General features: G+C 46.7%; 1 protein-coding gene across 2 annotated transcripts; it reads left to right on the top strand.

Moving 5' to 3' along the window:
• The first annotated feature begins 111 nt into the window (after positions 1-111).
• VSTM5 (V-set and transmembrane domain containing 5) lies at positions 112-22,920 on the top strand. 2 transcript variants are annotated; one of them, XM_079788917.1, is made up of 5 exons: positions 112-400; positions 2,068-2,292; positions 20,025-20,351; positions 20,450-20,590; positions 20,723-22,920. In XM_079788917.1, the coding sequence occupies exons 2-5, from the start codon at positions 2,259-2,261 to the stop codon at positions 20,764-20,766; spliced, it is 546 nt and encodes a 181-aa protein (XP_079645043.1). In that variant the 5' UTR covers positions 112-400; positions 2,068-2,258; the 3' UTR covers positions 20,767-22,920. The 2 variants fall into 2 exon arrangements, with proteins under 2 accessions (XP_079645043.1, XP_079645042.1); XM_079788916.1 differs by lacking the exon at positions 2,068-2,292.
• Positions 22,921-27,424: the final 4,504 nt, after the last annotated feature.

Below are 27,424 nucleotides of genomic sequence, written 5' to 3'. Positions count from 1 at the left end.
TGCTCCTTGTTTGCCAGTATTTACTTCTAAGTGTGTGCATATTTTCTCTCTCTCTCCCTCTCTCCCTCCCTCCTCCCTCCCCTCCCATTCCTTCTCAGTCTCTCTCCTCTCCTCTCTTTCCAAATCCTAGGGAACTGGTTCAACCAGAGCACAACCAGCTAGCTCATCCGCATCTGGCCCCAAGGACTCGCAGGAGCAGAGGAGCCGAGGAGCAGAGGGGAGGCGGCCGGGCAGGCAGGAGCGGCGGCGGCGGCGCACAGCCGGCCGCGCGCGGGAAGCCCCTGCCCGGCGTGCCTCCCGGGCTTGCTCATGAGGCCCCTACCGAGCCGGAGCAGGAAGCACGGCGGCATCTCCCTGGGACTCCTCGCCCTCCGCCTGGCCGCAGCCTGCTGTCTGCAGAGTAAGCTCGGGGCTGGGCGGGGCGAGGGAGGGTTGGGGTGTCTCGGCTGCCCGGCCGCCGGCCCTGGCCACCCCGGCAGGCCCTTCGGGGGGTTGGGCGCGGCCTGGAGCTGGCGCCGACCGGGGCCGGAGGGACGCGGGCCGAGCGGAGTCCCCCAGCCAGCCCCTGGGACAATTCTGGGGAGCGCCGCGCAGGCCCAGCGTTATCGGAGCCGGAAGCCGACCGGCTTCATTTCTTTTTCCTGGAACCACCAGCCTGCCCCTGCGGCGCCGGAGACCTCCAGGGCGCACGGGCCCCGCCCCTGCTGCTGGGACCCCTCCCACTCCCCCCAACCCCCATCCTCCCGGTTCACTCAGACAGTCTTCTCTTGCAAAGGGGTTCTGGGGGCTTGGGTTGGGTGCTGGGCCTGAATGCAGGTGGTCTAGCCTCTCAGCACTGAGCGGAGTGTGGGCACTGGAACCCCCCGCCACACACACTTGATGAATCTGACTGAAGGCAACGCACAACCCCACAAACTCGCCCAGACACAAACAACAGATTGAAAAGGCAGTCTGAGTCTCTGGTTTAATCATTAGCATTATTATCATTTCCATTTTACAGATTAGTCAGCTGAGGTTTAAAGAGTGACCAGTGCAGGGCCACTGGAGCGGGGAGGACCAGTGGGTAGAGCCAGCACTTGCTAAGCCCGGAGGCATTCACCATCCCTCAGACTTGACAAGCCTTCTGTCATGTAGTCCCCTGGGCGCCCTAAGAAATAAGTGCTGCTCTTATCCCTGTTTCACCAGTGAGGACACTGAGGCACAGCGAGGTGGTCGTCACTTGCACAAAGTCCCCAGCTAGCCAGGGGTACAGCCAGGATTCAAACCTGGGCAATCTAGCACTTTCCACCTTCATACCTCTCTGGCTAGTGATCAGCTGTGGAAGCTGCAGATCTCAGAAGCCCAGAAAAACGGGCGTGAGACGTGTGCGCCTAGCTGTCTGTGGGGCAAGAACTCGCTGCTGGGAGTCCATCGGGTGGAGTTGCATGACCTTTTCCATTGTTTTTCAACCCTCCACCACATATTTCCAACCGCCATTCTCGGGCCACATCTGTAGTACAGCTCTCCCTGACTTCCAAGGGCCTGCCATTCACCACCGTGTAGAATTCATTTATTCACTCACTCCTTCAGAGCACTGCCTGCCTGCAAGAAGGAGGCCACAGTGGGTACTGGAGATAGCACGGATCACAGTCTTGTCCACAGACAAGGAGTCAGGAAAGCCAGCTTGGGGTGGTGAGCCCTAGGAGACTCAAAATCAGACTAGGAGAGCCACGAAAAGCCCTCCCCCCCAAAGGGAGCTATACCTGCTGAGACATGACAGATGCACAGGAGCACCAGGGAATCCAGGGTGTCCTAGACAAAGAGGAAGCACGTGCGAAACCCGGAGGACAGGTACAAGTTTGCAATTCTCCACTCAGTATCTGGCTCCTGAACAGCTGTACGCTGCAGGCAGCAGGCACTCTTTCCGGCTCTGGGTCCCTAGCACGTACCCAATGCCAGCCAGGCTCTCGACCTTAAAAGTCACTGAATGGATGTACACCTGCCTGAAAGAGGCCCGTGCTTCAGGGCCAGCCTGGATGATGTAGTGGGCTCCCTCTCACCAGCTCCCTCCATTTTCTGCCTTTTCAGCCTCTGTCAAACGCTGCCACCCAGAAAGTCTGACGCTCATCACTTACACTGAAGTTCTGTTAAAGCACACCCCACAAACACGAACTCACAGACAGCCTGCACCTGAAGCGTTTTCTCTATACATGGACTGCTATGGACTGAATGTTGGTGCCCCCCAGAAATTCATATGTTGAAGTCCTCAGCCCCCCAGGATGTGCTGGTTTTTGGAGGTGGGGCCTTTGGAAGGTAATTAGGTTTAGATGAGATTATGGGGGTGGGAGTTCCATGATAGGATTGAGTGTCCTCATAAAAAGAGGGAGATGCCAGAGTTTGCCCCTCCATCATGTGATACATTAGGAACGTGGCTGTCTGCAAGCTAGGAGGAGAGCCCTCACTAAGAACGGAGTTTGTGGGTACATTAACCTTGGACTTCCCAGCCTCCAGAACTGTGAGAAATAGAGGTCTGTTGTTTAAGCAGCGCCTTCTTTGGTATTTTGTTACAGCCGCCTGAGCTGACTAAGACTGATTTAAAAGCTTGTCCACTCAGAAAGCTGGCCTCCTGTAGCAGGCCAAGCTGAGTGCCTTTCTAGGACCCTTGTTCATTTCCTTCCTCACCTCTCAACATGGTAAGGGCTATGAGTATCTGGGGCTCCCTCTCATTTAGAAGCAGATGATCAGAGACTAAAGCAGGGAAGTTTCGTTAATGGCCTGGGTCCTTGTCAGCTTGCTTCTTGTGTTCCAACCCCAGCTTCTGAGAAGCAGCCTGCTACCCCAACATACACACATACTCATCCACATACGTGAATACACACATGAGTGTCCTTTAGCATCCCCACTTTACCAGGGGGAGCTGGCCCCACGGAGTTGCTCCCAGCCCAGTGCCCAAGGCAGCAGAGGAACAGAGTGGGGGCTCAGTCTGGGTCTGGGGAGGAAGGGAACAGGCTGGAAGCTGCCAGTTCTGAATGGAGCCATGGGTTCTGGATTTAGCTGAGAGTAGGAAGAATGGGAAGGGGAGGAATTCCCTTGAGGCCCCTGGGGAGAGGCCCAGATTCCTAGATCCAGAAAAGAGGCCCAGTGGTCACCAGTGTTGCCACCCAATGTGGCACATGTTTACTGAGCACCTACTGTGCACCAGGCTCTGCACTGGACCTGGATGACACATAGACAGACGAAGTGTGGCCTCTCTCTGCACTGAACTTGCAGATTAACTTGTAAATGTACCCACCAAACAAAGTGGGGTATGCTTTCCAATAATGCAATCATGCTGTACTGGTTATTCAGCAACTTAGTTTTTACACCAATTGTTTTTAGCTCTATCTGCGTTGATAAGCAGAGATCTCGCTCCTTCCTCTCAACCTCTATACCGATGTCATCACATAAATGCGCTAAGTTTTACTTAGCCAGCCTCCTCCTAATAGATGTTGAAGCTTTAAGTCTTTAGCCCTCACTTGGGGGAGAGCAGACCCCTCTTACAGGGTGACAAGTATAGTGCTAGTGATTCATATGGAGGACGTGGAAGGCCGACGCCACTTCCAGGCTGATGGGCGCCTGCAGCTCACACACACACACACACACACACATGCCTGGAGGATTAAATTGAGGCTCTTGAGGGAGTGGTGGCTTCAACCAAAGAGTCACCCAGATGTCTTCATTCCTGATCTCAAAGGCGTCCTGATATGCTGCCTGCTCGTCTGGGAAGGGGCTGAAGGCAGGAGGTCCTCATTTCTCCGTTATCCCCAGGACCTAAGAACACCCATACATCTCATTCCCTGTAAGACTTACACGTTGTTTTTAATATGTCTAAAGTCAGGATGTTGGGTGCCCGGCTAGCTCAGTCGGTAGAGCATGAGACTCTTAAAGTCAGGATGCATGTTACAAATCAATAGCTTTGCTGTAATCTCTGTTGGCTGGGACTGAAGTTGAGTCCTTCCCGAGAGAATGTGTGTAGCTTCTGTCTGTCACCAGGAGGCAGCCAACCTGGGGGGTAGGAAAGGCTTCATGACGAAGGCGAGGCTGAGTCTTGAAGGATGAGTAAGTGTATTCAGCAGGACTGGGTGGAGAAGCACGTGCTAGGCATACTGCAAGTGCTCAAAAAAAAAAAAAAGGTGCACTATTTATCTTGCAGCCTGGCTGAATCTGGACATACTAAACAAAATAAGGGGAAGTGGGTGCTGCCTTAGCAGGCATTACCTGGGATTTAACTGGCACCCCACTAACACTGCACCTCTTGTAGTCCAGTGCTCTCAGGTCCTGGTCTGCCCATATATGGCTTTTTCCCGGAAAATGGGCTTGGGCCAGGAAATTATTTACTTATCCAGCCAAAATGGGAGTAGGAGAGAGGCAGGACCGGCAAGTTCCAAGTTGGAGAATGATTTTCTCCCATAACTGGTTTGCTGGGCTGGGAAGGCACCCGTTAGCCCTGTGGGCAAAGGGGAATTGACACACTGGACCAGGCGTCCTCAAACTACGGCCTGCGGGCCACATGCGGGTGTTTTTGCCGTTTTGTTTTTTTTTTACTTAAAAATAAAATATGTGCAGTGTGCATAGGAATTTGTTCATAGTTTTTTTTTAAACTATAGTCCGGCCCTCCAACGGTCTGAGGGACAGTGAACTGGCCCCCTGTTTTAAAAGTTTGAGGACTGGACTGTAGAGGGAGCACAGGACATTCCTTGCTAATGTGGGGTCCAGGAAGCACATTGGTCTTCCCCTGCTGGGGTGTATCCCAGGGGTGGGGGCAGCTCAGCTGCTCCGGGGCTTCCTGGGGAACCTCAGCTGGCAGAAGGGGCAGGGCCTGGGGACTGTTCCCAGTGCTGGTGGTAAGCCCTGTATATGAGGACACCTCCCTTCCCCTCGCACACAGGACAAGGAGGGTGGGCTGGCTCAGTGCTTCTCAGCCAAGGCTGCATGTTAGATCCACCTGGTGGGGGGGAGGGAGGAGAGGTCTTGTAACACCTACAGATGCCCATGTTCTACCAAGACAGTTAAATCGCTATCTCTGAGGGTAGGACCCAGCACTCCTTGGTTTCGCATGTAAGTTCCTCAGGTGTTTCTAATGCGTGGCCACAGGCAGAGAGCTCCCGGACTGGGCCATTTCTGCGTCCCTCTTTGAGGCTCATCACATGGAAACAGCTTGTTTCTCCCCCTTCTGTTCTCAGACCGCCACCACTGTGTGTAGCAGAGTCTCGCCTGTGTCTTATTTGTGGTTTTACCCTAACAAACCTATAGATCAGGGGTGGGGAGCCCTTTTCCTACCAAGGGCCATTTGGAGATTTATAACATCATTCGCGGGCCATGCAAAATTATCTACTTAAAAATTAGCCTGCTGTATTTGCTCAAATATTTCATTAACTCACCCCTAATGGCCAAACCAAGTGATTCTGTGGGCCTTTTACAGCCTGTGGGCCAGACGTTTCCTACCCCTGCTGTAGATACTTTCCCACCGGGATCAGGACAGGAGACAAGGTTGTTTTGCTTTGAAGTTTGGTTTGGTTCGATAAATAGTTCCTGAGCACCTGCTGTGTGAGACACACCAAGCCAGGAGCCAGCGATACTCAGCATGGTCCCTGCAATGGGGGTCTCATGGCATAGAGGGAGGTCAGATGCCCCGGGAGCACTGCGGAAGGCATTAAGCTCAGTTTGGAGTTGGGAAGAAGCTTCTTGAAGAAGAAGTCTTGAAGGCAAAGTAGGCGGTGGCCAGGTGAGCAGGGAAAGAGAGAGTTCTGACAGCAGGAAATAATGAGCACATAGTGTGGCCATCTTCTCTCCCTTTGGGCCAGTAGCAGGGTGACAGTTCTCTAGTAATACCAGGTTTTTCAACTCATGCCAATTTCTTCCTATTCAATCTAATAAGTCATCTAACAGTTAAAGGAATGTGGCTTGGGAGGGTCTTGGATCATAGGTGGAAGGTGTGAGAATAGTTTCTCTGATAAATCCTTGAACTTGCAGATTAACTTATAAATGTACCCGCCAAACAAAGTGGTCTTGGGGTATGCTTTTTAGGAACCTGATGCGGGGAGCAGCCTTGCCAAAGAATCAGGAGGGAGAAGTGGGTCCCTTAGCCCCAGGCCCGGGCCAGGGGACCCAACGTGAGGCTCCATGGACTGTTTGCCCCGGTGTACAAATGTATCATCCCTGCCCCAGACTTACTGCGGGGCAGGGTCACATTTTTTAGGAGCCACGCCCAGAAGCAGAACACCAGACCTGCTCTTCCTCCCGCCATTAACCAAACCTTCTGCATACTTGGGACGGCATTCCAGCGATCATGAAGCAGAATTATTTCTGCATGTCAGGTAGACTGACAGTTCAATCTGACAGCCAAGTTTGAGTGAGCTATCTGTCATGTCACACAATGCTGGAGGCCGGTTAGTCAGACCTCGGGGCATGATGCCTGCTTGCCTGCGCCTTCCAGCAGGGGCCTGATCTCAGACCCACTGAATTAGAAACTGAGGCGAAGGCCCAGCGACTGTGTTTGAACAAGGGCTCCAGGTGATTCTGATGCAGCAAAATGAGAAATGCTGTGTCCTAGCATTCGAGAGGACGGAGGGAGCAAACGGAATTACTTAGCTCACCAGTTCCGAAGGCCCACTCTGCAGGGGCTCTGAGAAAAGATTGGGCTGAGCTGGATGGGCGCCAAATTAACTAATAATGGACTTCCACGTGGAGCAGGTGACGCTGAGTTGGTGCCCTGCAGATGTTAGTCCCCTTCGCTTCCATTCCCAAATGCTCATTGAATGGAATGAGGCTGGATTCAAATCTCATGGCCTGGAATCAGGGCTTCTTCTGGGTGAGAAATCGGGGGAGGGAGCTCCTTTGCCCCCTCGAATTGTTCCTGTCTTTCACCCACATGTTTTTTTGGTTTGTGTTTTTATTATCATTGACAGCAAACCATGGTAATCCCTAATTGCAAATGAGAAAATGGTGGGCCAGAGAGGTCAAGGGATTTGCCCAATCACACCACTAGGGTGTGTGTGCAGCCAAAATAGAACCTGGGTCTTTTGGTTCCACAGAGCGTGCATGGGTGGCCCTCCCAGGGCTTCGCCGGACAGCATCTTGCCCTCCTCTGCCACCCTTTGCTCCCACAGGCAGGTAGGCCTGCCTTCCTGGCACCTGGGGAGAAGGGTGGAGCAGACTTCTCACAATGCCTGCTAAGTGTCCACTCTACCGTCAGAGAGGAGCTGGGAAGAACAACAGGTGAGTATGGTGACCCGGAAGCCACAGGGTGTTTCAAGCAGGTGACATTGGTCAGCAGTGTCCCAGGAGGTGAAGGTCATCTACTGAGAATGAGGAGGAATTTGTAGGTCCAAAGAAATGGGAGGGATCTTGTCTTAGTAATTGTGGAAAAAATACAAGTAAATTTATGTGAAAAAACATGGTAAGATTGGCAGTATGGAGGGCCCTCTGGAATTTTGGTGATCTGAAGGTGCACTGGAAACAGTGGGCTTTGTGGTTCTGGAGAGTGTCTGCCATGGGACACGCTTCTGCAGCGTTGACTGCTCAGGTTTAGGCAGAGAGGAGGAAGAGAGTGGTCGATCCAGGGCTGGGAATTTACCTGGCAAATCTGATGAAAAGACAGAGGTCAATGGAGATTAAAGAATTGAAAGGACTGCTTAAGGCGATGGAACCAAGGCTGGATAGGGAGGGGTGAGGACTGGGAAAAGCAGAGGGAATCCTTGGGTAGAAGGATGGAGGAGGCCAGTGGGAGAGGTTGAACAGTTAACAGGAAAGAGAGAAGTTTATGGTCAGAGCAGGCTGCTTTACTGGAGGCCAAGGAAGATGGAGCGAGAATGTTCTTGTAGAAGAGGGTGCTGGATGGATTGTCCATGGGAATGCTGGAACTGGGGGGCAGAGTGCTCACATTGTTGAGAAGGGGAGAAAGTGGAATACCCTCAAGGGAACAGGAGATATATATATATATATATATATATATATATATATATATATACATATATATATATATATATATATATATATATATATATATATATATATATCTTTTTTTTCCCCCCCCAAAAGGGTGGAGTGAAAGTCTAAACCGGTGTTATCCAATAGCAATGTAGTGCGAGCCACACCTGCAAGCCATGTATGTAATTTTAAATTTTCTAGTGGCCACATTAACTTCACCTGTTTCTTTTTACGTTCTCATTTTAATAATGTATTTTGTTTAACCCAATATATCCCAAAATTACCATTTCAATGTATAATCAATGTAAAGATTATTAATGAGCTATTTTACATACTAAGCCTTCAAAATATGACGTGTATTTTACACTTAGAGCACATCTCAGTTTGGACTAGGCAATTTCACGTGCTCAACAGCTATGCGTGCCTAGCAGCTACTGTATTGGAAAGCCCAGGTCTAGACTCTTGCTTCTTATCCCATCTATCTCCCAAGTCGTTACCAGCGTGGAGCAATGTGCGCTTTGGGGAAACAAAATAAGTGAAAAACTTCACCTCTATAATCTAAGTACCTTATCTTATTGGAGGCAACTGTGGAGCAGCAAAAAGAGAGTTGAGTTCCAGTTTCAGTTCTGATTTTCTACTGGGCAAGGACTTGGGCACTTACATTATGCCTCTGAGTCTCAGTTTCCTCATTTGCCCTATGCATCTCTTCCATTGGGCTGCCCTAATGCATCTCTTCCACTGGGCTGCTCCTGAGCTGTTTTCTTTATAATAAACTGGTAATAGTTTTCTCAGTGGACCAATAAGCAAGTCCCTGTGAAGCAAAAAGCATAATTTCTTAACCCAAGTCTCCTGCCTGCTTCACGGGTCGAGGTAATGTTTGGTAAGTGCTTTATGGTGTAAATGCAAATCACTGACATTTTCAAACAAGAAGAATCTGGGGCTCAGACCCAATGTTGGCATGCCTTTATTGTTAGGATTGCGCTGTTTTTATTTTTTAAGTCAGTCACAAACTTCCTAAAATATTCCAACTGTTCAAAAGGGTCTAGAGAAAATACAAGGTTTTCCTCCACCCCAGGCACCCAGTCTCCTCCCCAAAGACAGCCACAGCTCCTGGTTCTTAGTGTGTGCTCGCAGAGGCGTTCTGTGTGTTTCCACGGATAAGTGTGTGTGTATACATTCATTACTTTACTCAAAAGGAAACATTCTGCCCTGTGCCTTTTTATTATTTTTGAGACTATCTAATACCAATGCATATAGGCCTGCCTCATTTTTTAATGTCTCTGTAGTATGAACTAAAGCATGAACATTGATAATTCAAAGTATGAATATTGATAATTTATTTAACTGGTTATGACCAGCTATAAGTAGATGGTCCCTGCTCCTGGTTCTTGAGACAGAGCGCTGGAAACCCTCGAATTTCCTGAGTGACAGGAACATCTTTGGTTATAATATTTGGTGTGAGTGCCCAGTTCCCGACACAAAGCTTTTAAAACCCTTGGAATCACCAGCAGTGATAAGAGTGTGTTTTTGTTTGTTAATGAGGAGATATCGGAAGATGAGGGCTGATTGGCAGAGGAACTGACCATGTGATTAGAGGGTTGGAACTTACAGCCTCACCCCCCTGACCTGCAGCCCCCCCCCCCCCAAAGGGAGAGGGGCTGGGACTTGAGTTAGTCACCAATGGCCAGTGTTGTTATTCAATCATGCCTGTGTAATGGAATCTCCCGCTCTCCCCCCATCACCCCCACTCTACCTCCCCACCCCCCAAAAAATCAAAAAAAATTGAAGGGGTTCAGAGAGCTTCTGGGTTGGTGAACACATCAAGGTCCTGGGAGGGAGATGCACCCAAAGAAGGCATGGAGGCTCCACCCCCTTCCCATGTGCCTTGCCCCATGCATCTCTTCCATGTGGCAATTCCTGAGTTGTATCCTTTATAGGAAATTGGTGATAGTAAGTAAAGTGCTATCCTGAGTTCTGTGAGCTGTTCTAGCAAATTATCAAACCCGAGGAGGGGGGGAGGGGGAATCCTTGATGTGTAGCCGGTTGGTCAGAAGTAGGAGAGACCAGGACTTGTGATTGGCATCTGAAGTAGGGGGCAGTCTTGTGAGACAGAGCCCTTACCCTGTGGGGTCTGCGCTGCCTCCAAGTAGCTAGTGTCCAACAGTTTTCCGTCACCAGTGGACACACAGGTTGTCCCAGCCTTCCGCTGTAATTGACTACCATGCTTCAGTGACAATACTCACTTATATCTCTGCATCTATATGCCCTTATTACTAGTAGGGTAAGTTCCTCCAGATGGAATTCTGGGTCAAGAGGTATGTGCTATTTAAATAATCCTCTAGATTTCATCATATTGCCCTCTCAGCAGGTCACACCCATTTACAATCCCCACAGTCATGTGTGAGTATAACTTCTGCACACTCCTGACCACACAGTGTTATCAAACTGCTTCATCTTTACCAGTCTGATAGCAAGTCATTCAACTTCCCCGGCCTGGTTTCACTGCGCTGTGATAGTAGTGTGTGACATCTAGTACCTAGCAGGTGCTACCAAGGGAAATGGTGGCTATTGCTATTTTGGAGTGATTTTTCTGGTTGGGCTACAAATATAGGAGGAACCTGATGAGGGGAGCAGCCTGCCAGCCTCAATCTAAAACTGCCTCTGTCCATGTTGTTTGGGGTTGACTTTCCAAGGCCATTAACCTTTTGCACTCAGATGTCGAGATCAAAATTACTCTTTGAATGTATCAATAATTTGAAATATAAAAAAATCCAAATAAATAAGTTTGTATGAAAAGAAACTCCAGTTTTTTATTCTACTGTCGCGCTTTGTAAAATCTGGGGTATTTAAAAAATTAAATCCCGAGTAAAATAAAGGAATCGAGAAAAAAGCAAGCGAGTGCAAAGGGTTAAACAGCAAGATCATGGGGGAGCTCCCTTGGAGAGGAGCTGAGCTTTGGTCTCTGAGTAATCAGGCACTGATGGGTGTGGGGAATTAAATACCTGAGCTAATTGGAGGGATAGGCACCCTGGAAAATAAGTGCAAGTGTCAGTCATCGGCACTATTCATGGCATTTAAACCCAAGGGCCATTACTTGGGGTTGCTGTGCAGGCCTCCTACACACAGCCGTGTTTCCAGAATTCCAAGCTCATTTGTTTTAAGAACGGCAGGAATGAGGCAGGGACATGGATATTTTAGTTTTGTAAAACTGTGCCAATTCCACGCCTAGCTATTTAACTCTCAGCAGACTTGAGGCTGGGAGAGGGGTCTTGCCAGCACCTCCCTCAGCCAGAACCATTACTCCTTCAGCTCAGAATAAATCCTCCCTTTCTGATCTCTCCAAATAGGCAGCAGTTTGACTGGCAAGACATACACATTCATTCATTCATTCATTCATTCATACAATTATCCAGCATTTGGCCCTGTCAAAAATGTCCACATTTAGAAAATGTCCCTGGGTTCCAAGGACCCATAATGTTTATTTCTACGTTTGGTTTATACGATTTTTAATGAAAAAATACTATTATGTTTTATTGCTCCAATAATTCTGTTGTGGCTGTATTGCCAGTCATAACGCTTCTCACCTCGGTAGCCGAGCAGGTCATGGTACATGGGGTTAGATATATGGGTCAGGGTTCAAATCTTGCAGAAGAGCAGGATTTATATTAATATTCACTACAGACCAAATGTCTCCATGGACCTTTTGGTACAGGATCAAATATCAAGCAGCTTTTGGTGTGGACCAAGTGTCTCTGTGGACATTTTGCACGGGGCCAAATGTCCCACAAGGATTATATGAGTATATTGTGAGCACCTACAGAGTGCCAGGCCCTGTGCTAGGTGCTGGGTTTCTGAGCTGGATTGGAAACTAGATCTCCAAGCAAAATCTCACGGCCTGCCGTGCACCTGTGCGCTTCCTGCTGCTCCCTACCTCCTCCCCAGGCCAGGCCCAGGGCGGGCCACACCCGGCTGTTCCCAACGGTTTGGGCTCCAGCCAGGGGTTCTCCCGAAGGTGCCTAGGACAAGCACACGTGGTGCAGTGTGGGCGATGTGTGTAAATGATAACGAATTCTGCTGCCAGATTGCCCTTCTGGGAGCCACGTTCAGGTCCTACCTTCCTCTATTCAAACACCACCCTGTGTCCTCCCTGCCCGAGGGAGAACTCCTTCCGGTGATCCCAAGCCTGTCAGTTCCTCACACCACAGCCAACCTGCACTTCTTCGTCACCAGGCCCCAACCCTGAGGACCGGCCACGGCTTCCTGGGGTGGGTACACTGTTCTCTCCGCTGGGATTGTGCTTCCTCCCTTTCCCGTGCTTTTAGCATCTTATTCTTCCAGCCTCCGCTTAAATGAGTGTCTCCCCTCTTCCCAAACTCGTGCGGACTGGAGTTGTCCTCAGTAAGATGGGGATGATGATACTCAGCAGGCTGTGGAGGGAGTGTGGCGAGGACAGGCTAGGTTCCGTAACGAGTGGGAGGTCCCCACTGAGATGGGCTGGCAGTGGGAGTGCCGACCCACGGGAGGTGTGTTCAGAGCCAGAGTTAAGGGAGGAATGGCTTTTGTCCACCCTCAGCTTACCAAGAGCCGGCTGTCCCACACCCACCCATGCTGAGAGCCTTGGGCGCCTTAGAAATCAGCTGCTGTACACCTTGGAGTTCACTCTTGGCTCTTTGACATTCCTTTGAGTCTCAGGTAGGGTGGCCAATTGTTCTGGTTTGCCCACGACTCTCCCGATTTCAGCGCTGACACTCAGTCCCAGGCAAACCAGAAAGGTTGGTCACCCTGGCCAGCGACACAGAACTGTTGTGAGAAGGGCGAGTGGTGGGGCTGCAGATCCTGGGTCAGCACTCAGTGCTCGTCCTTGCTGGGCCTTCCACGTGTCCCTCATCCTCACAGCCTTCCTCCCGGAGGTTTCCCAGTCCTCGTTCTAAGTGGAAGACGCTGAGGCTCTGGGAAGTGAAGTTGCTTTCTGCGGGTCTCACAGCCAGGAGACACCATGCCTGAACCTCTGCGGGTCCCGCCCACCTCAGGTGTCTCCACCACACCTCACTGCCAACGGAAATAACGCTTTTGGAGGGTGATTCATCACTCCACCACCCACTCCTGAGCCCTAGCTTTCTGACTCCTGGTTTAGCTGCTTCCAGGCTTGATAAGGATGAAGGCAACCTCGATGAGATACTTATTTCCTGGTTCTCAGCTGCATCTGATAACCGCAGGGCTGGGAAAATGGCTTTCCGGATAAGGGTGAAAATGTCCCGATTAAGGGGCCTCCTCCCCGACTCCTTAAACTCAGAGGCCACGTGGGCAATGTACCTCTCACCATTAGCTGATACTCTTGTCCACCGGAACTGTGTTCTGAACAGTATGGACCTTTGATGTGATTTCAGGAAATATATCCTTTTTAAATAATACATTTTTATTTATTTGTAATATTTATTTATTAAATTGATTGGGGTGACACTGGTCAACATGAACATATAGGTTTCAGGTGTGGGTTTCTGTGTTACAAGATCTGTATCTTGCACCAAAGTGTGCCCACCACCCAACCCCTTCCCTCTGGCAGTCACCACACGGCTGTTTGTGTTCACAGATTTCAGTTTTATATCCCACATATGAGTGAAATCATATAGTTCTTAGTTTTTCCTGGCTGACATATTTCACTCAGCATAATGTTCTCAAGGTCCATCCATGTTGTTGCAAATGGTGCTACTTCATCCTTTCTTATGGCTGAATAGTACTCCATTGTGTGTATGTACCACATCTTGATCCAGTCCTCTATTGTGGGACACTTAGGTTTTTCCATGTCTTGGCTGTGAATAATCTTTGCGAATACATGATTTCAAGTTTTTGGGGTAGATACCCAGGAGAGGGATTGCTGGGTCAAATAATATGTTTTTAAAAGCAACAAAGCTCTACCTCTGTAATCTATTTGTAAGAAAAGAAATAAGGAACCATTCTGAGTAGAAGTTCTCACCATGTGGATAGATTCTTGGAAACTGAGACTTTAAAACAAAACAATGTTATGATGAAACCAATTGAGCCCTAGGCTAATTGATACAAATAAGAGTTAGGTTCCTTCGGTATATTTCTGACAAAAACATCCCAAAACTTCTAAATAATGAGAAGCAAGGTAAACTTTTACACCGAACTTTTCTTTAAACTTTGCCAATGAGATTGTTTCTTCTAACCAGGAGAACTTAAAAAATATTTGTAAAATCTTTATTGTCGAAAGTATTATTTATGTCCCTTCTGTCCTCCCTCCCCCCATTGAACTCTTCTAGCCCGACCCTTCACCCCCCACCCCAGGCCTTCACCACCCTATTGTCTGTGTCCATGGGTTATATATATATTTGCATACAAGGTCTTTGGTTGATCTCCTCCGACCTGCCCACCCTTCCCCGCCTTCTCTCTAAGGTTGGACAGTCTGTTCCATGCTTCTATGTCTCTGGATCTATTTTGTTCATCAGTTTATGTTGTTCATTAGATTCCACATATGAGTGAGATCATGTGATACTTATCTTTCTCTGACTGGCTTATTTCACTTAGCATAATACATTAATTTTTTATTTATTCAATTAGTAACTATGAAAAGTTAAAGATTATATAAATGTATAAAAACAAAATAAAATTTTGTTGTCATCCAATCTCCAAGTAGAAATTCCTGTTAACAGTTTAGCATATATTACTGCAATATTTTTCTACATATTAGCAAATATTTACACAAATATAAATAAGATCATATTATGCTGTCTTATAAAGTTATGTTTTAATATGCTTTTATAGATTTTTTTTTTTTTTTAGAGAGAGAGAGAGAGAGGGGAAGGGAGAGGGAAAGAAACATCGATTGGCTGCCTCCTGCAAACCCCCTACTGGGGACCTAGTTTACAACCTGGCCATGTGCCCTGACCCGGAATTGAACTGGCGACCTCTTGGTGCATGTGATGACCAGGAGGTCATCAACCAACTGAGTCACACTGCCTGGGCTATAGATTTATTTTGTAACTTGGGAACGTGTCATAGACATCTTTCCTTGTTCTTACAAAGCTCCTCCTGTCCGTGGCTGCCTGGCATCCATTGTATAAGTAGAACCTGATTTATCAAACCGACCTGCTTGAGTAGAACGTTTGAGCCAGCTCTGAATGTTGGTCTAGTCACTAAGTTTCTCTGGACTTGTTCTGGAACAGTTTTAGCATGAGGTGCAGAGGTGGTTACTCATTAATTCAACTTTTAAACAGTTGACGAGCAGTTTGCCTTTAAACTCTTGGAACTGTTAGTTTTCCATCTTTGCTATGGATCATTTATTTCTAATTATGTGTGGTAGATTGACAGGAGGAGAAACTTGTTGTTCCTAAAACCTGTTTAAATACCTGGTTAGTTTGTCTGATTAGGAGGTTTTTCTGATCAAGAGAAAAGACAGAAACCAAAGTGAACTAGCTGGTCAGTTCATAGCTGTATCAGTGTTAACTTAAAAATAAAAGGCCAAAGTGAAGAGCAACAAGCGCTTATTTGAGATTAAAAAAAAAGAGTAGCTATTCAGGATGCACTGATTCAGGCAGAAATCCAAATAGTGTTCTGATTAGGAGACAAAAGTAAGGGATATGAGAAAGGGAAGGGGGACAATTATATCAATAGAAGGAAGGCATCTCTATTGGTGTAGGAAGGCTAGCATAGTGATGTTAATGCTAAAGAATGTTTTTCATTTTCAGTCTGTAGTCTTCTGTCCAGTCTGGTAGTCACAATATCTGCTTTCTTGTTATCTTTGCAAACAGTTCTTTGGGCACAACGTTGCTTCAGGCCCCGGCCAAAGGTTATTTTCCCCTGTTTTAACACCCCAAAGGCTTGAGGCCTAAGTTCCTCTGGCATGGCCTCTCGGCTCCATTTTAAAGTGAATGCTTTTGTATTTTTTTTTTTTTTACAACAACATCTGAGAAACTTGGGCTTGTTTTATTTTTGTTTGTTTTTCAGTTTTGCTGTTTCTTGAGCCAAAGTAATTGAAAGGCTCAAATAATAGTCAGCATGGTTAACCTAGGATGTATATGAAATACACATACGTGATGATGCAGAGTGTCACTCATTCTAAATATGGCTCTCCAGATCTTATAGTAATCACTATTCCAAATGCTCATATTTGTGATCAGAGAAATCAGAAAATATAGATAGATAAATGATAGTCAGTCACCAAGTAGAGTAGGAAAAACACAGGTTTTGGATCATACAGAAACTGCAGTCAAATCCCACCTTTGCTATTTCTTAGCTATGTAGGCATGTTGCTGACTCGCATGTAAAAAATAAAAGAAATAAGGATTGTAAAGCATATATATATATATATATATATATATATATATATATATATATAAAAGGCTAATATGCTAAGTGTCTGGCCATCTGACTGGTCACTGTGACACGCACTGACCACCAGGGGGCAGGCACTCAACGCAGGAGCTGCCGTGATGCGCACTGGCCAGCACCACGGGCCTGGCACTGACAAACCAACACTCAGCTTCCCCCAAGTGGGGCACAGGTCCTGCTACCACCCTGGAGCGACACCCCACCAAATCGCAGCCAACACTGCTGAGACCCCATGGCACAAAATGCAGCCCACAGCCCAGCCCAGCCCCAAAATGGTGGCTGTGGTGCCAGGTAATGATGTCATGTAGCAATGCCTGGCTTCCTCTCCCTAGCGACGACTAGCTTACTTACAGTTTCTTCAGCCCAGAAACACGCTTGCTTTATAGCCAGGTGCAAACATTTTACACTTTAACCAAATGTCTGTGAAGCATTTTCCTGTGCCTCATCTCATTTGATCCTCACAGAAGTCCTGGAGTAGGTAGATAGGAGACTCAGTAGAATCCTATTTTCTTTTCATTAGCCAGAAAATGGAGATTTAGAAAGCTTAGAAACTTGACCTGTCTGAAAAGAAGTAAGAAATGGTGGGCCTTGAAAATGACTTTATGTTTTCTCACTGCACAGAATATAGTCAAACACTGCTGCATTTAAATATTTTACCCTTCGTTCTCACTGCGTGATCTACAATAATAATCCACTTCATGTTGATATTTACTGCTGTGTTGCTGACAATTACCTGAAAGAGAAGTTGGGGTGCTTCACTGGGCTGGAAAAAGTTTAGCTAAATCAGAAAGCAGGTCTAATTAAGCAAGTTTGTTCTCTATATATAAAAGGCTAAGTTGACTCTCGCATGTGTGATACATATAAAGCTCTTGCTGGTGCCAATCGCACACATGTGTTTTGATCTGTCATTGTCAATTGTAAATGTGGTTGACACTAATATTATAGAGAAAGGGTGAATAGCAATATTAAAATATTTCTTCTAATTAATTTCCTTTCGATGTGCACCAATTTGTGCACTGGGCCACTAGTAAGTAAATAATATAGTAACTGGAATAGAAAACCCTTGACTGTAGTTCTTTCTTATGTTTGTTAGCTTTTAGATGTACCTAATTTTTGATTGATTGATTGATTTTAGGGAGAGAGATGGAGAGAGAGAGGAGAGAAACAGGCAGGCAGACACTCTAACCAACTGAGTTACCTGGCCAGATGTGCCTACTTTTTAAACTACCCAAGCAGCAACAGTTCTATCAGCAATGGCTCATCCTTCTTCTTGCTTCTATAAATATTTGGTCATTCACTTACTCATTTCCTCAGCAAACATTCATTGATCAATAACTATGTTAGACGTTATGCTGGGTTCAGGAGGGCAACAGAGATGAAGAAAACACATAATTCCTGCCCTCCACAGGCTGTCCTGGAATTTGGCCTCTGTTTTCTTCCTGAGAAAAAGAGAGGGAAAGCAAATGTAGCAAAGTGTTAATAATTGGTGAGTGAAGGAGAAGGTATATAGATATGGATTGTGCTTGTCTTTTAACCTTTCTGTGAGTTTAACATTTTTTAAAATAAGAGTTGGAGAGAAAATGCATTTCTGTAATTTGACAGCTATAACACTTGAAAACCATTATTCCCAATTTTTCAGCATGGAATTTATCAGCTTATCAGTCACCTAGCCAGGTCTGAGGAAAGCAGCACGAATGTGATATGCTGGGGATGGGAGAGGACAATGAGAAAGGCCTGGAAAAGTAACAGGCATGGTTACCTAGAGCCACAGCAGGGCCCCAGGGCAGCTGGGCGCCCAAAGAGTGAGAGGGCTAAACAGGAAGTGGAGGTGGAAACCAAGGGATGGCCTCCAAGCTTGAATCCTGCCCTATTCATTCTGTGGTCTCCAGCCAGCCCTGACCTCTCCTCTCAGCGCAGGGGCATTTGTCACATTCTGGGCCATCTCCCTCCAACCACTGACCTTTGACTTGAGCATACAAGATAAATATGTCAGTTTTGGAGTCAGCAGTCCTTGTGTGACCCTCAGCCTTGCAGAGTGAACTTGGACAAGCTAGTCCTGTGGAGCCTGAGGTTTCTTACATGTAAATCCTTGATAGACTAGCAATAGGTTGTATGAGGCTGAGAGAATGTGTGTAAAGCAGTTAGCATAGGGCCTGTGCCGGGTACCTACTTAATGCAGTATAACAACATACATGGCACTACTATCAATATACCCATTTCATGCAGAAATCTCTGTTTGAAGCTTCTTGACCTCACCCACCCCCACATCTAGTTCACCAGCATGTCCCCCCATCTTCCAAATCCCCTAAATCAGACCACTCTTCACTCTCTCCAAGGCTACATCTCCATCTCTTATCCAGTCCTGTGCACAGCCACCTGACTGCTCTTCCTGCTTCTATTCTGGTCCCTTCACCCCCAGATCGTTTTCCACAGCAAACATTCTTAAGATTAATGGAGAACATCACCCTCCCAATTAATTCTTCAATGGCCTCCTATCACCCTTGAGTAAAAATCTTCACCCTGACCTTGACCTCATGGGTCCTGCCCATCTCTCCAACCTTATCTCGTAAGCTCTGCCCAGGGCTTTCTGTGTTCTAGCATACTGGCCTACGTCTGTCCCTCAAACACAGCAATGCTCACTCTCGCCTCATAGCCTTTGTAGTTGTTCCTCTGCCTGAAATGTGTTTCCCCCCTGTCTTTATCTGGCTGCCTCCTTTTCCTCCGTTAGGTCTCAATCAAAAGCTATTTGTTTGGCGAGAACCTCCATGACCATTCTATGTAAGGGTGTGTACCACTCCATCCCCACTGGCCTCCATGCCCTGTTTCCCTATCCTTAAAGCACTTGTCATTCTCTAAGATCAGTGGTCGGCAAACTCATTAGTCAACAGAGCCAAATATCAACAGTACAACGATTGAAATTTCTTTTGACAACCAAATTTTTTAAACTTAAACTTCTTCTAACACCACTTCTTCAAAATAGACTCGCCCAGGCCGTGGTATTTTGTGGAAGAGCCACACTCAAGGGGCCAAAGAGCCGCATTTGGCTCACGAGCTGCAGTTTGCCGACCACGGTCTAAGATGCTCTCGTTGGTTCATTCAGCCCTTGTACGTCTCCCTTATAGAATGAAAGCGCCAGGGAGCGGTAGACAGTAGCCTTGCGTCTTGTTCACTGTCTGTCAGCTCAGGCTGCCAGAACAAAACACACAAACTGGAGGGTTTAAACAACAGAAATTTATTTTCTCACAATTCTGGAAGCTGGAAAGATCAAGGTGCTGGCAGGGTTTGGTTCCTGGTAAGAGCTCTCTTCCTGGCATATAGACAGCTGCCTTCCTGCCGTGTTTTCACGTGGTCTTTCCTCCATGTGTGGCCCCTGCGGGGAGAGGGTATGAACTCTCTAGTGTCTCCTTTTATAAAGACCTTAATCCTATTGGGTCAGGGCCATACCCTTATGACCTCATTTAACCTTAATTACTTCCTTTGAGGCCCCAACTCCAAATACAACCATATTGCGGATGAGTGTTGCAATATAGAAATTTTTGGGGGGTGGGGGGATATAAACATTCTGTCTATAACATTCACCATTGTAGCATTAGCACCAGAACTTAAGAGAGAGCTTGGCATGTAATAGGCACTCAATAAATATTTGATAAATAAATCAATGGATTATAGAAGTTCACGCCACTGGAAGTCCATATAAGTTGCCCCACATCTAGCACTCCATCCTGCAGGTCAGGGCGTGTCACTGTACATTCCCCAGTCTGCCATCAATGCCACGGTGCAAGAAGACATCCTGCTCTCTGTGGAATACTCCTGCCATGGCATCCCCACCATCGAATGGAAGTACACATCCACCTGGGGAGCGCAGAAGATCGTGGAGTGGAAGCCAGGGACTCAGGCCAACATCTCCCAAAGCCACAAGGACAGAGTCTGCACCTTTGACAATGGCTCCATCCAGCTGTTCAGTGTGGGCGTGAGGGATTCCGGCTACTATGTCATCACGGTGACCGAGCGCCTGGGGAGCAGCCAGTTTGGCACCATCGTGCTGCATGTGTCGGGTAAGACGGCTCCAGGGGCCCTGTGTGTGGGAGGCCGACTTCATGACATTAAAAAAGACTTAACTTCCCCCTCCTCTTCCCCGTCCCCCACCCCACAGAGATCCTCTATGAAGACCTCCACTTTGTCGCTGTCTTCCTTGCTTTTCTCGCTGCTGTGGCTGCAGTGTTAATTAGCCTCATGTGGGTTTGTAATAAGTGTGCATATAAATTCCAGAGGAAGAGGAGACACAAGCTCAAAGGTAATTCTCTGGACCTTGTGATAATCAGTTCATGCTTTTATGGCTGGAGGTAGCCCATGTTAGCTTGTTCTCACCAAAAAAAAACACCTTATGGCTGATTTGCAACTCATTGACTTGTCTTTTGCTTTGTAGAGAGCACAACTGAGGAGATTGAGCTACAGGATGTTGAGTGTTAGCCAAGGCTGAGCCCAATGACATTCCTACCTCAAGAGGAAAACTATTTTCCAGTGGAAGGAGCAAACATACCAATCCATGCTAAGAGCCTGCTGTTGTCCTGCCACAGCCGCCCATTGCTGATGGACAGAGTGGACTTGAGGAGTTGAGGACTCCGGATTGGACCAAGTCAGTTCTTGTACGTGCATAAAAGTCAAGGAGAAGAGTGCTTTGTGTGGCTGCAGCCCAGAGCCGTGCTAACCTGCGGGCAAAGGCATAGGGCAGGCACTGGCTGCTTGCTCACCGTGTTCTGCTCGGCCCAGGATAGTTGTTGGAGGCGTCCCCATGCTGGAGACCAGAGTACTCGAGGTCAGGTGTGCAGCCAGCAGGCTGTCTGTGCTCCTGTCTGCTCTGCTCTGCCTGCCAACCCTCTGCTGTGGGAGCTGCTGTGAGAAAACGTGAGGTTTTTAGACCATCTGCTGCCCAGGACAGAGGTCGGACGAGACCAAGGGGTTCTGCTTTGATTTAGGGAGTTGCTCAGAGAAGGGCGAGCACCCCCATGGCCTGGAACTTTAGGGGAAAGAGCTTAATTTGTTCTTGAGGGACCAGCATTGGGAACAAGGAAACAGAAGAAAATTATCTTTCTTTTCCTGTCTTGGTCCAACATTAATGAATTTTCCCTCCTGTGGCCCCAACGTCAGCCGGTGCGAGGAGCACAGTTTTCACCGTGGGCAGCATCTGGCCTGCAGTGGCCTCCTGCCCGGCTGTGTGAAAGCTGGGCCTGCGTAACGGGTGGCACAACAGGAAGTCAGCATGAGGATTCTTCAGCGATCTGAAAGCAACCAGAATTATACTGAGTACTGGAAATTGATAAAATGCCCTGGGGTGTTGGGCTCCAGGTGAAATTGGGGGCTGGATCTCAGCTGGCTTTGGCCTTATTCTCTCAGGTGTTGGTGAGCATGTTCACCTGAAAGTTTCTCCATCCCAGCTTCCATTGGCAAGCTCTAAAGCAGGTCTGCATTTATTTTCCATCATCTTGTCTCTCTCCAATATTCTTAGCTACAGACCAAAGGCGCCATCTCAATTATTGGTGGAGGCTGAAGTTATTCGCTGAGTCCCCAGGCTTTAGCTGCAAATTCGCCCATGCAAAGCAGAGTAAGAATATTCCCTTCTGCCCAGCCGGTGCGGCTCAGTTGGTTGAGCATCGTCCCATGCACCAAGGGATCACTAGTTCAATTTCCGCTTGGGGCACATGTCCAGATTGCAGGCTTGATCCCCATCAGGCGGCATGCAGGAGGCAGCGATCGATGTTGGTGCTCTCTCATCGATGTTTCTATCTCTCTCCCCCTCTCCCTTCCTCTTAAGCTAAAAAAAAAAAAGAAAGAAAGAAAGAAAGGACAGAAAAGAGAAGAATATTCCCCCCACTTTATGTCCTCAACATCCACATCTTTTCTGCTTCCCATGTGGCAGAATAAGGAGTTGTCTGCAGAAGTTAGTATGTCATCTTTCCTTGAGTAGTGAACCCAGGGTTGCAAGAAGAAATACAGGAAAATATAAAATCAGAGAGGTTAGCCCCTGTAAATGTTAAGCTAAAAGTTATTATGTTTCAAACTGTGAAGGTGTTTCAAAGAATGAAATAAAACCTGAAAATAAAGTTCTGCTCCTTCGTGTGTGAGACTACTGTTGCAGAGAGAGCCCCCAGGGCCAGGGTCCCATCAGCTGCGGGCATAAGCAAAACCTTCAGCCAAGGTCAGGGTCAGGGGTCTGGCACATTTTTATTTATTTGTTTTCGTTTACTTACTTCTGAGGAGAGACTTAAAAACCTTTTATTATAAAAATTTCAAACATGCACAAAAAATGAAAAATTATAATGACTTCCCATGTACCAATTACCCAGCTTCAATAAAATTATCAACGCATGGCCAATCTTGATTCAGCTTTGCCTTCTCCCCAACTATATACCGCATGATTTGAAGCAGGCAGCCTGTCATTCATTTTTTAAATACTAGTAGATAGTGTCACCACATTATTGTCTGGGTTATGCATATAAGCCTTTATGTTCTTTGGTTAATCTCTTACAGCCCCTCCCATCCCCTCTCCTTGGAGATCTGTCAGTCTGTTCCATGCTTCTGTGTCTCTGGACCTGTTTTGTTCGTCAGTTTATTTCGTTCATTAGATTCCACATATAAATGATATCGTGATATTTGTCTTTCTCTGACTGGCTTATTTCACGTGACATAAGATGACAATAGAATGGATCACATTGTTTCTAACAGTAAACATTCTTTAGCAATTCAGAAAAACACTTTATTATTACCATCATTCTTCCTTCTATTTGAAGTTTTTGCTTCCAGAATATACTGTATTTTCTGGCGTATAAGACGACTTTTTAACCCAGGAAAATCTTCTATACGCCCAGTCGTCTTATACGCCGGAAAATACGGTAAATCATAACTCAATGGAGTCCTATCTGCTCCTGAAAAGGGCTAAAATGGAAGTGACCACCGTACCACCTCGTTCAGCAGTGCCTAAGACACTCGACAAAACATACATGCTTTGTCAACAGAATGTCCTCTCAGAGATTGTGATCTAAGAAACCAAAAAGGTGTCCTTAAAGAACAAAATTCCATCACGTGAATTTGACCTAACAGGCTTTATTCAACAACTAGAGGCCCGATACATGAAATTCGTGCAAGAGTAGGCCTTCCTTCCCCCTGCTGCCGCCACGGGCTTCCCTCTGGCACCCGGGACCCAGGCTTCTCTCCCAGCCCAGCTTCATCTGGAAGGTCGTCCAGAAGGATGTCTGGTCTAATTAGCATATTACACTTTTATTATTATAGATTCATGTAGTAATTAGAAGGGCACTCAGAGGGCTTGTACAAAATGGAAGGGGTTTTTTTTTAGGCAAAAAGAGAGTGGGGCAAGAAATAAGAGTGGATTGTTTCAGGCACAATTACCTTTCCTAGTGGAGCCAGGGGTTTTATCAGGCAGATTACCCCACTAGTGGTGACCAGGAGATTCCAGACTGATTCGTTTAAAAGTCCACTCCTGGGAGAGGCCAAAACTGCAGTTAGGTCAGGTATTAGGTCTTGGTGTGCTTAGCAAAAGTGAATCCACGTTAGGTCTTTTTAATAGTATGCAGTAGATTCTTAAACAACACGGGTTTAAAATCTGTGTGTAAGTGGCCCCATGCAGTTCAAACTCATGATGTTCAAGAATCAACTGTACTTCCGATGCACGGTTGGGAATCCACATAGGTGGAGGGCCGATTGTAGTTATACTTGAATTTTCGACTGTGTGGCAGGTCATCATTCCCAAGCCCCATGCTGCGAAAGGATCCACTGTATTGTTTTTCTTTCTCGCTTCGTGGTGTTCTGGGTGTGCAAGGAGAGCAGAAACAGAAAACCTCTGCCCTTTGAAGCCCTCATGAGACCGTTAACACCTGACAGTACATCAGGCTCACTCTGATTTGAAGTCATACCACAGAGAGGTGAGGAGTGAAGGCAGTGCGATAAGAAGGTCTCAGGATGTCTTGCTCGGTGCAGGAATGCAGAGACCAGCCCCGAGTAAGGATGCAGTTCGGAAGGGTTGGGTAACCGTAACCTTGGTGGAGAAGTGGCACAATAGGATGCTAGGGCATGCAACCAAGACCAGGGAACTAAACATGATGGGGTGAAATCCTAGGGCTGTGACTCAAACGCAGTCTCCTTGACTACACGTTGGAAACAAACCCTCTTTTTAGTACATAGCCAGCATAGTTTCCTTCTGCCCGAATTCCAGGGAAACGTCTCTAGACACGCTAACAATAACCACAGGTCTATCCGGAACACAACTTCTACTGAAGAATGGTGTGAGTTGCCAGTGTGTGCACACCCAAGCCCCTCCCAGCTGTCAGCTTTTCCAATCCTTGAAATAAGGTTACTGAGTTCACTATTTCCACTGCCTTTTAAAAATTAGGTGCATGTTTTCGGTTTGGTTAAATTACAAAGGTGATAAAACCTTCTTTAAAATTAAAATGATACTGCCCTAGTCAGTTTGGCTCGATGGATAAGAGCGTTGGCCTGCGGACTGAAGGGTCCTGGATTCAATTCTTGTCAAGGGCATGTACCTTGGTTGTGGGCTCCATCCCATCCTGGTCAGGGGTGTGCAGAAGGCAACCAATCTATATGTTTCTCTCACATCGATGTTACTCTATCTCTGTGTCTCTCCCCCTCCCTTCCACTCTTTCTAAAAATAAATGGAATCCTTGGGTGAGGATTAATAAACAAACAAACCCCCCCCCCAAAATTAAAATGATACTGAAGTCTATATATAAAGTAAAAAATACTCCCTCCTTCAATCTTACCCAGAGGGAACAATAGTTAAATCTGGTGTGAATCCTTCTAGACTTGCTTATGCATACATGAATGTATCTGTCTATATACACGTGTATGACAATATATATATTTAATTTGCTTTCTTACTAGGCAAATGGGATCCTATTATACATATTACCTACAACTTCCTTGTTTTCCCTTAATGTTTCTTGGGCATCATTTTATGTGTCTCTACCTATGCCTAAATGTCATTCTAATTGCCTGCACAATGCAGTCCATAGCATGGATACATTATAATAGTTTGCTCACTAAAAAAGTACTTTTTATTTAAAAATAAATATCTTGGGCAATTTATTACACCAGACTTGTCTCAATCAAGATGGCTTCCTTTTATTAACTAACTAGAGTCCCAGTGCACAAAATTCATGCACTGGGATGGGGGGGTCCCTCAGCCTGGCCTGCACCCTCTCGTAATCCGGGACCCCCTTGGGAGATGTCTGACTGCCAGTTTAGGCCCGATCCCAGCCTGGTCTGTGGGGATTGGGTCTAAACCAGCAGATGGACATCCTCCGAGGGATGTAGCAGTGCATCAAGCAGCAGGGAGGGGGGAGCCTGAACCTGGGCCAGGTGCCACGCTGCTCATGCTCATCCCCACCCGCTGCACCTGCTGCCACTGCTCAGTAGTGCTGCCTCGGAGTTGGGAGAGTCTCCTGCTGCCACAGTTGCCCTCGCCAGCCGTGAGCCTGGCTTCTGGCTGAGCCGTGCTCCCCCTATGGGAGCACACTGACCACCAGGGGACAGCTCCTGCATTAAGCGCCTGCCCCCTGGTGGTTGGTATGTGTCATAGTGACCTGTCATTTCTATCATTCCATTGTAATGGTTGCTTAGGCTTTTATATATATAGATGTGTTCAACTCTACCTCCTATGAATCCCTTCCTTTTTCAGGGAATTCAGAGTCAATGTTTTATAATATTGATGGGTTATATGTAAAGTTTATCAAAGATTGACGAGGGGAGGGAGAAAGAGCATTACTAATATAGAATAAGTCTAAAGTTTTAGCTATGGATTTGATCTTATAAAGTACACACACAGGTAGGTTAAATTCCTTTGCTGCAGCCGATGAGTGGTTGTTCAGGCCATTGGATTCCTAAAAATGCTACAAGTATTATTCCCTCAGGTACCTCATGGTTTGAAAGGATTTTTTCTTACTAAACAAAGCACACCTATTAAATAATTCAGTTTTGTTTTTATTCATCAACAATACAGAAGTGCCAGTTAGAATTTCTGGTCAACATGAGAAAATCAGGGGTATCACTTTGATTTGATGAGTGTTCTGGCAAACAAATCTGCTGGTGAAACTTCAGAGGGTAAACATGATTTCCATTAGGCTTTCTCAAAGACCAAACACAGATCACAGTTGTCTGATACTGCCTCCTTGGTCCCAAGGGATTTGGGTGGGAAGAACTTGTAAAGACAGTTAAAAGAGAAGCCACGAGTAGGTTAGGGTGAAAGAGAAGGTTCTGACACTGTCCTCATCTCCTTGGTATACTCACTAAGTTATCAGGAATTTTTTCAGACTGTATGTTACTTTTACATCTCAAACTTCTCCTTCATCTATCAAGTTTCCAGTCAAATAGAGTCTGTTTTACAATAAATGTTTCATGGTTAGTAAATAGGGAAATGAAAACAGTGTAACATGGGAGTTTTTCTGGTTCTGAAGCAAGGGAAGTCAGAAGATCGGGAGCAGAAAAACTCCTTAGCCACTTGAGCTCCACTTTTAGAGGAAACATGAGTGCCTGCATCTGGGGCTCCTCTACTAGAGTTCATTTTGTCATGCCTTCGATTGTCCTTACACAATGATCTTTGTGAATCTGCTTTGTGAAATATGTCTATAAGATACGTTCCTAGAAGTGGACTTGCAACCAGGGAACGGCAAACTTTAGAACCAAGTCTAAGCTCTGGTCACTGACTTTATGTAACACTTGCTTTATGTTAAAGAGACAGGGTTTCTTGCCTGGCCAATGTGTCTCAGTGGTTGAGCATCAACCCAGGAACCAAGAGGTCTCGGTTTGATTCCCAGGCAGGGCACATGCTTGGGTTGTGGGCTCGATCCCCAGTGGGGGTGTGCAGGAGGCAGCTGATTGATGATGTTTCTCTCTCATTGATGTTTCTATCTCCCTCTTCCTCTCTCTCTAAAAATCAATAAAAACATGTTTTTAAAAAAGAGAGACAGGGTTTCTCAGTTGTGAATTGCCTATTACATCAGTAAGGCTTAGACAATAGTTTCCATCCTAAAGTGCAATTCAAAGAGACTTCATGTTAGCTCCAAGTATGTAAGCCATCAACGAAGAACAGGAGAAGGGA

Source organism: Cnephaeus nilssonii (assembly GCF_951640355.1).
Source record: "Cnephaeus nilssonii genome assembly, chromosome: 13".
NCBI lineage: Eukaryota > Metazoa > Chordata > Mammalia > Chiroptera > Vespertilionidae > Cnephaeus > Cnephaeus nilssonii.
Note: the sequence above shows the minus strand (reverse complement) of the source record. Positions and strands in the feature narration are given on the sequence as shown.

Bases quoted from the DNA above. Each gene is read 5' to 3' on its own strand.
- VSTM5 (XM_079788916.1), top strand. From the start codon at position 310: ATGAGGCCCCTACCGAGCCGGAGCAGGAAGCACGGCGGCATCTCCCTG. The intron at 20,352-20,449 runs GTAAGACGGCTC...CCCACCCCACAG, and splicing joins CATCGTGCTGCATGTGTCGG to AGATCCTCTATGAAGACCTC. The intron at 20,591-20,722 runs GTAATTCTCTGG...TTTGCTTTGTAG, and splicing joins GAGGAGACACAAGCTCAAAG to AGAGCACAACTGAGGAGATT.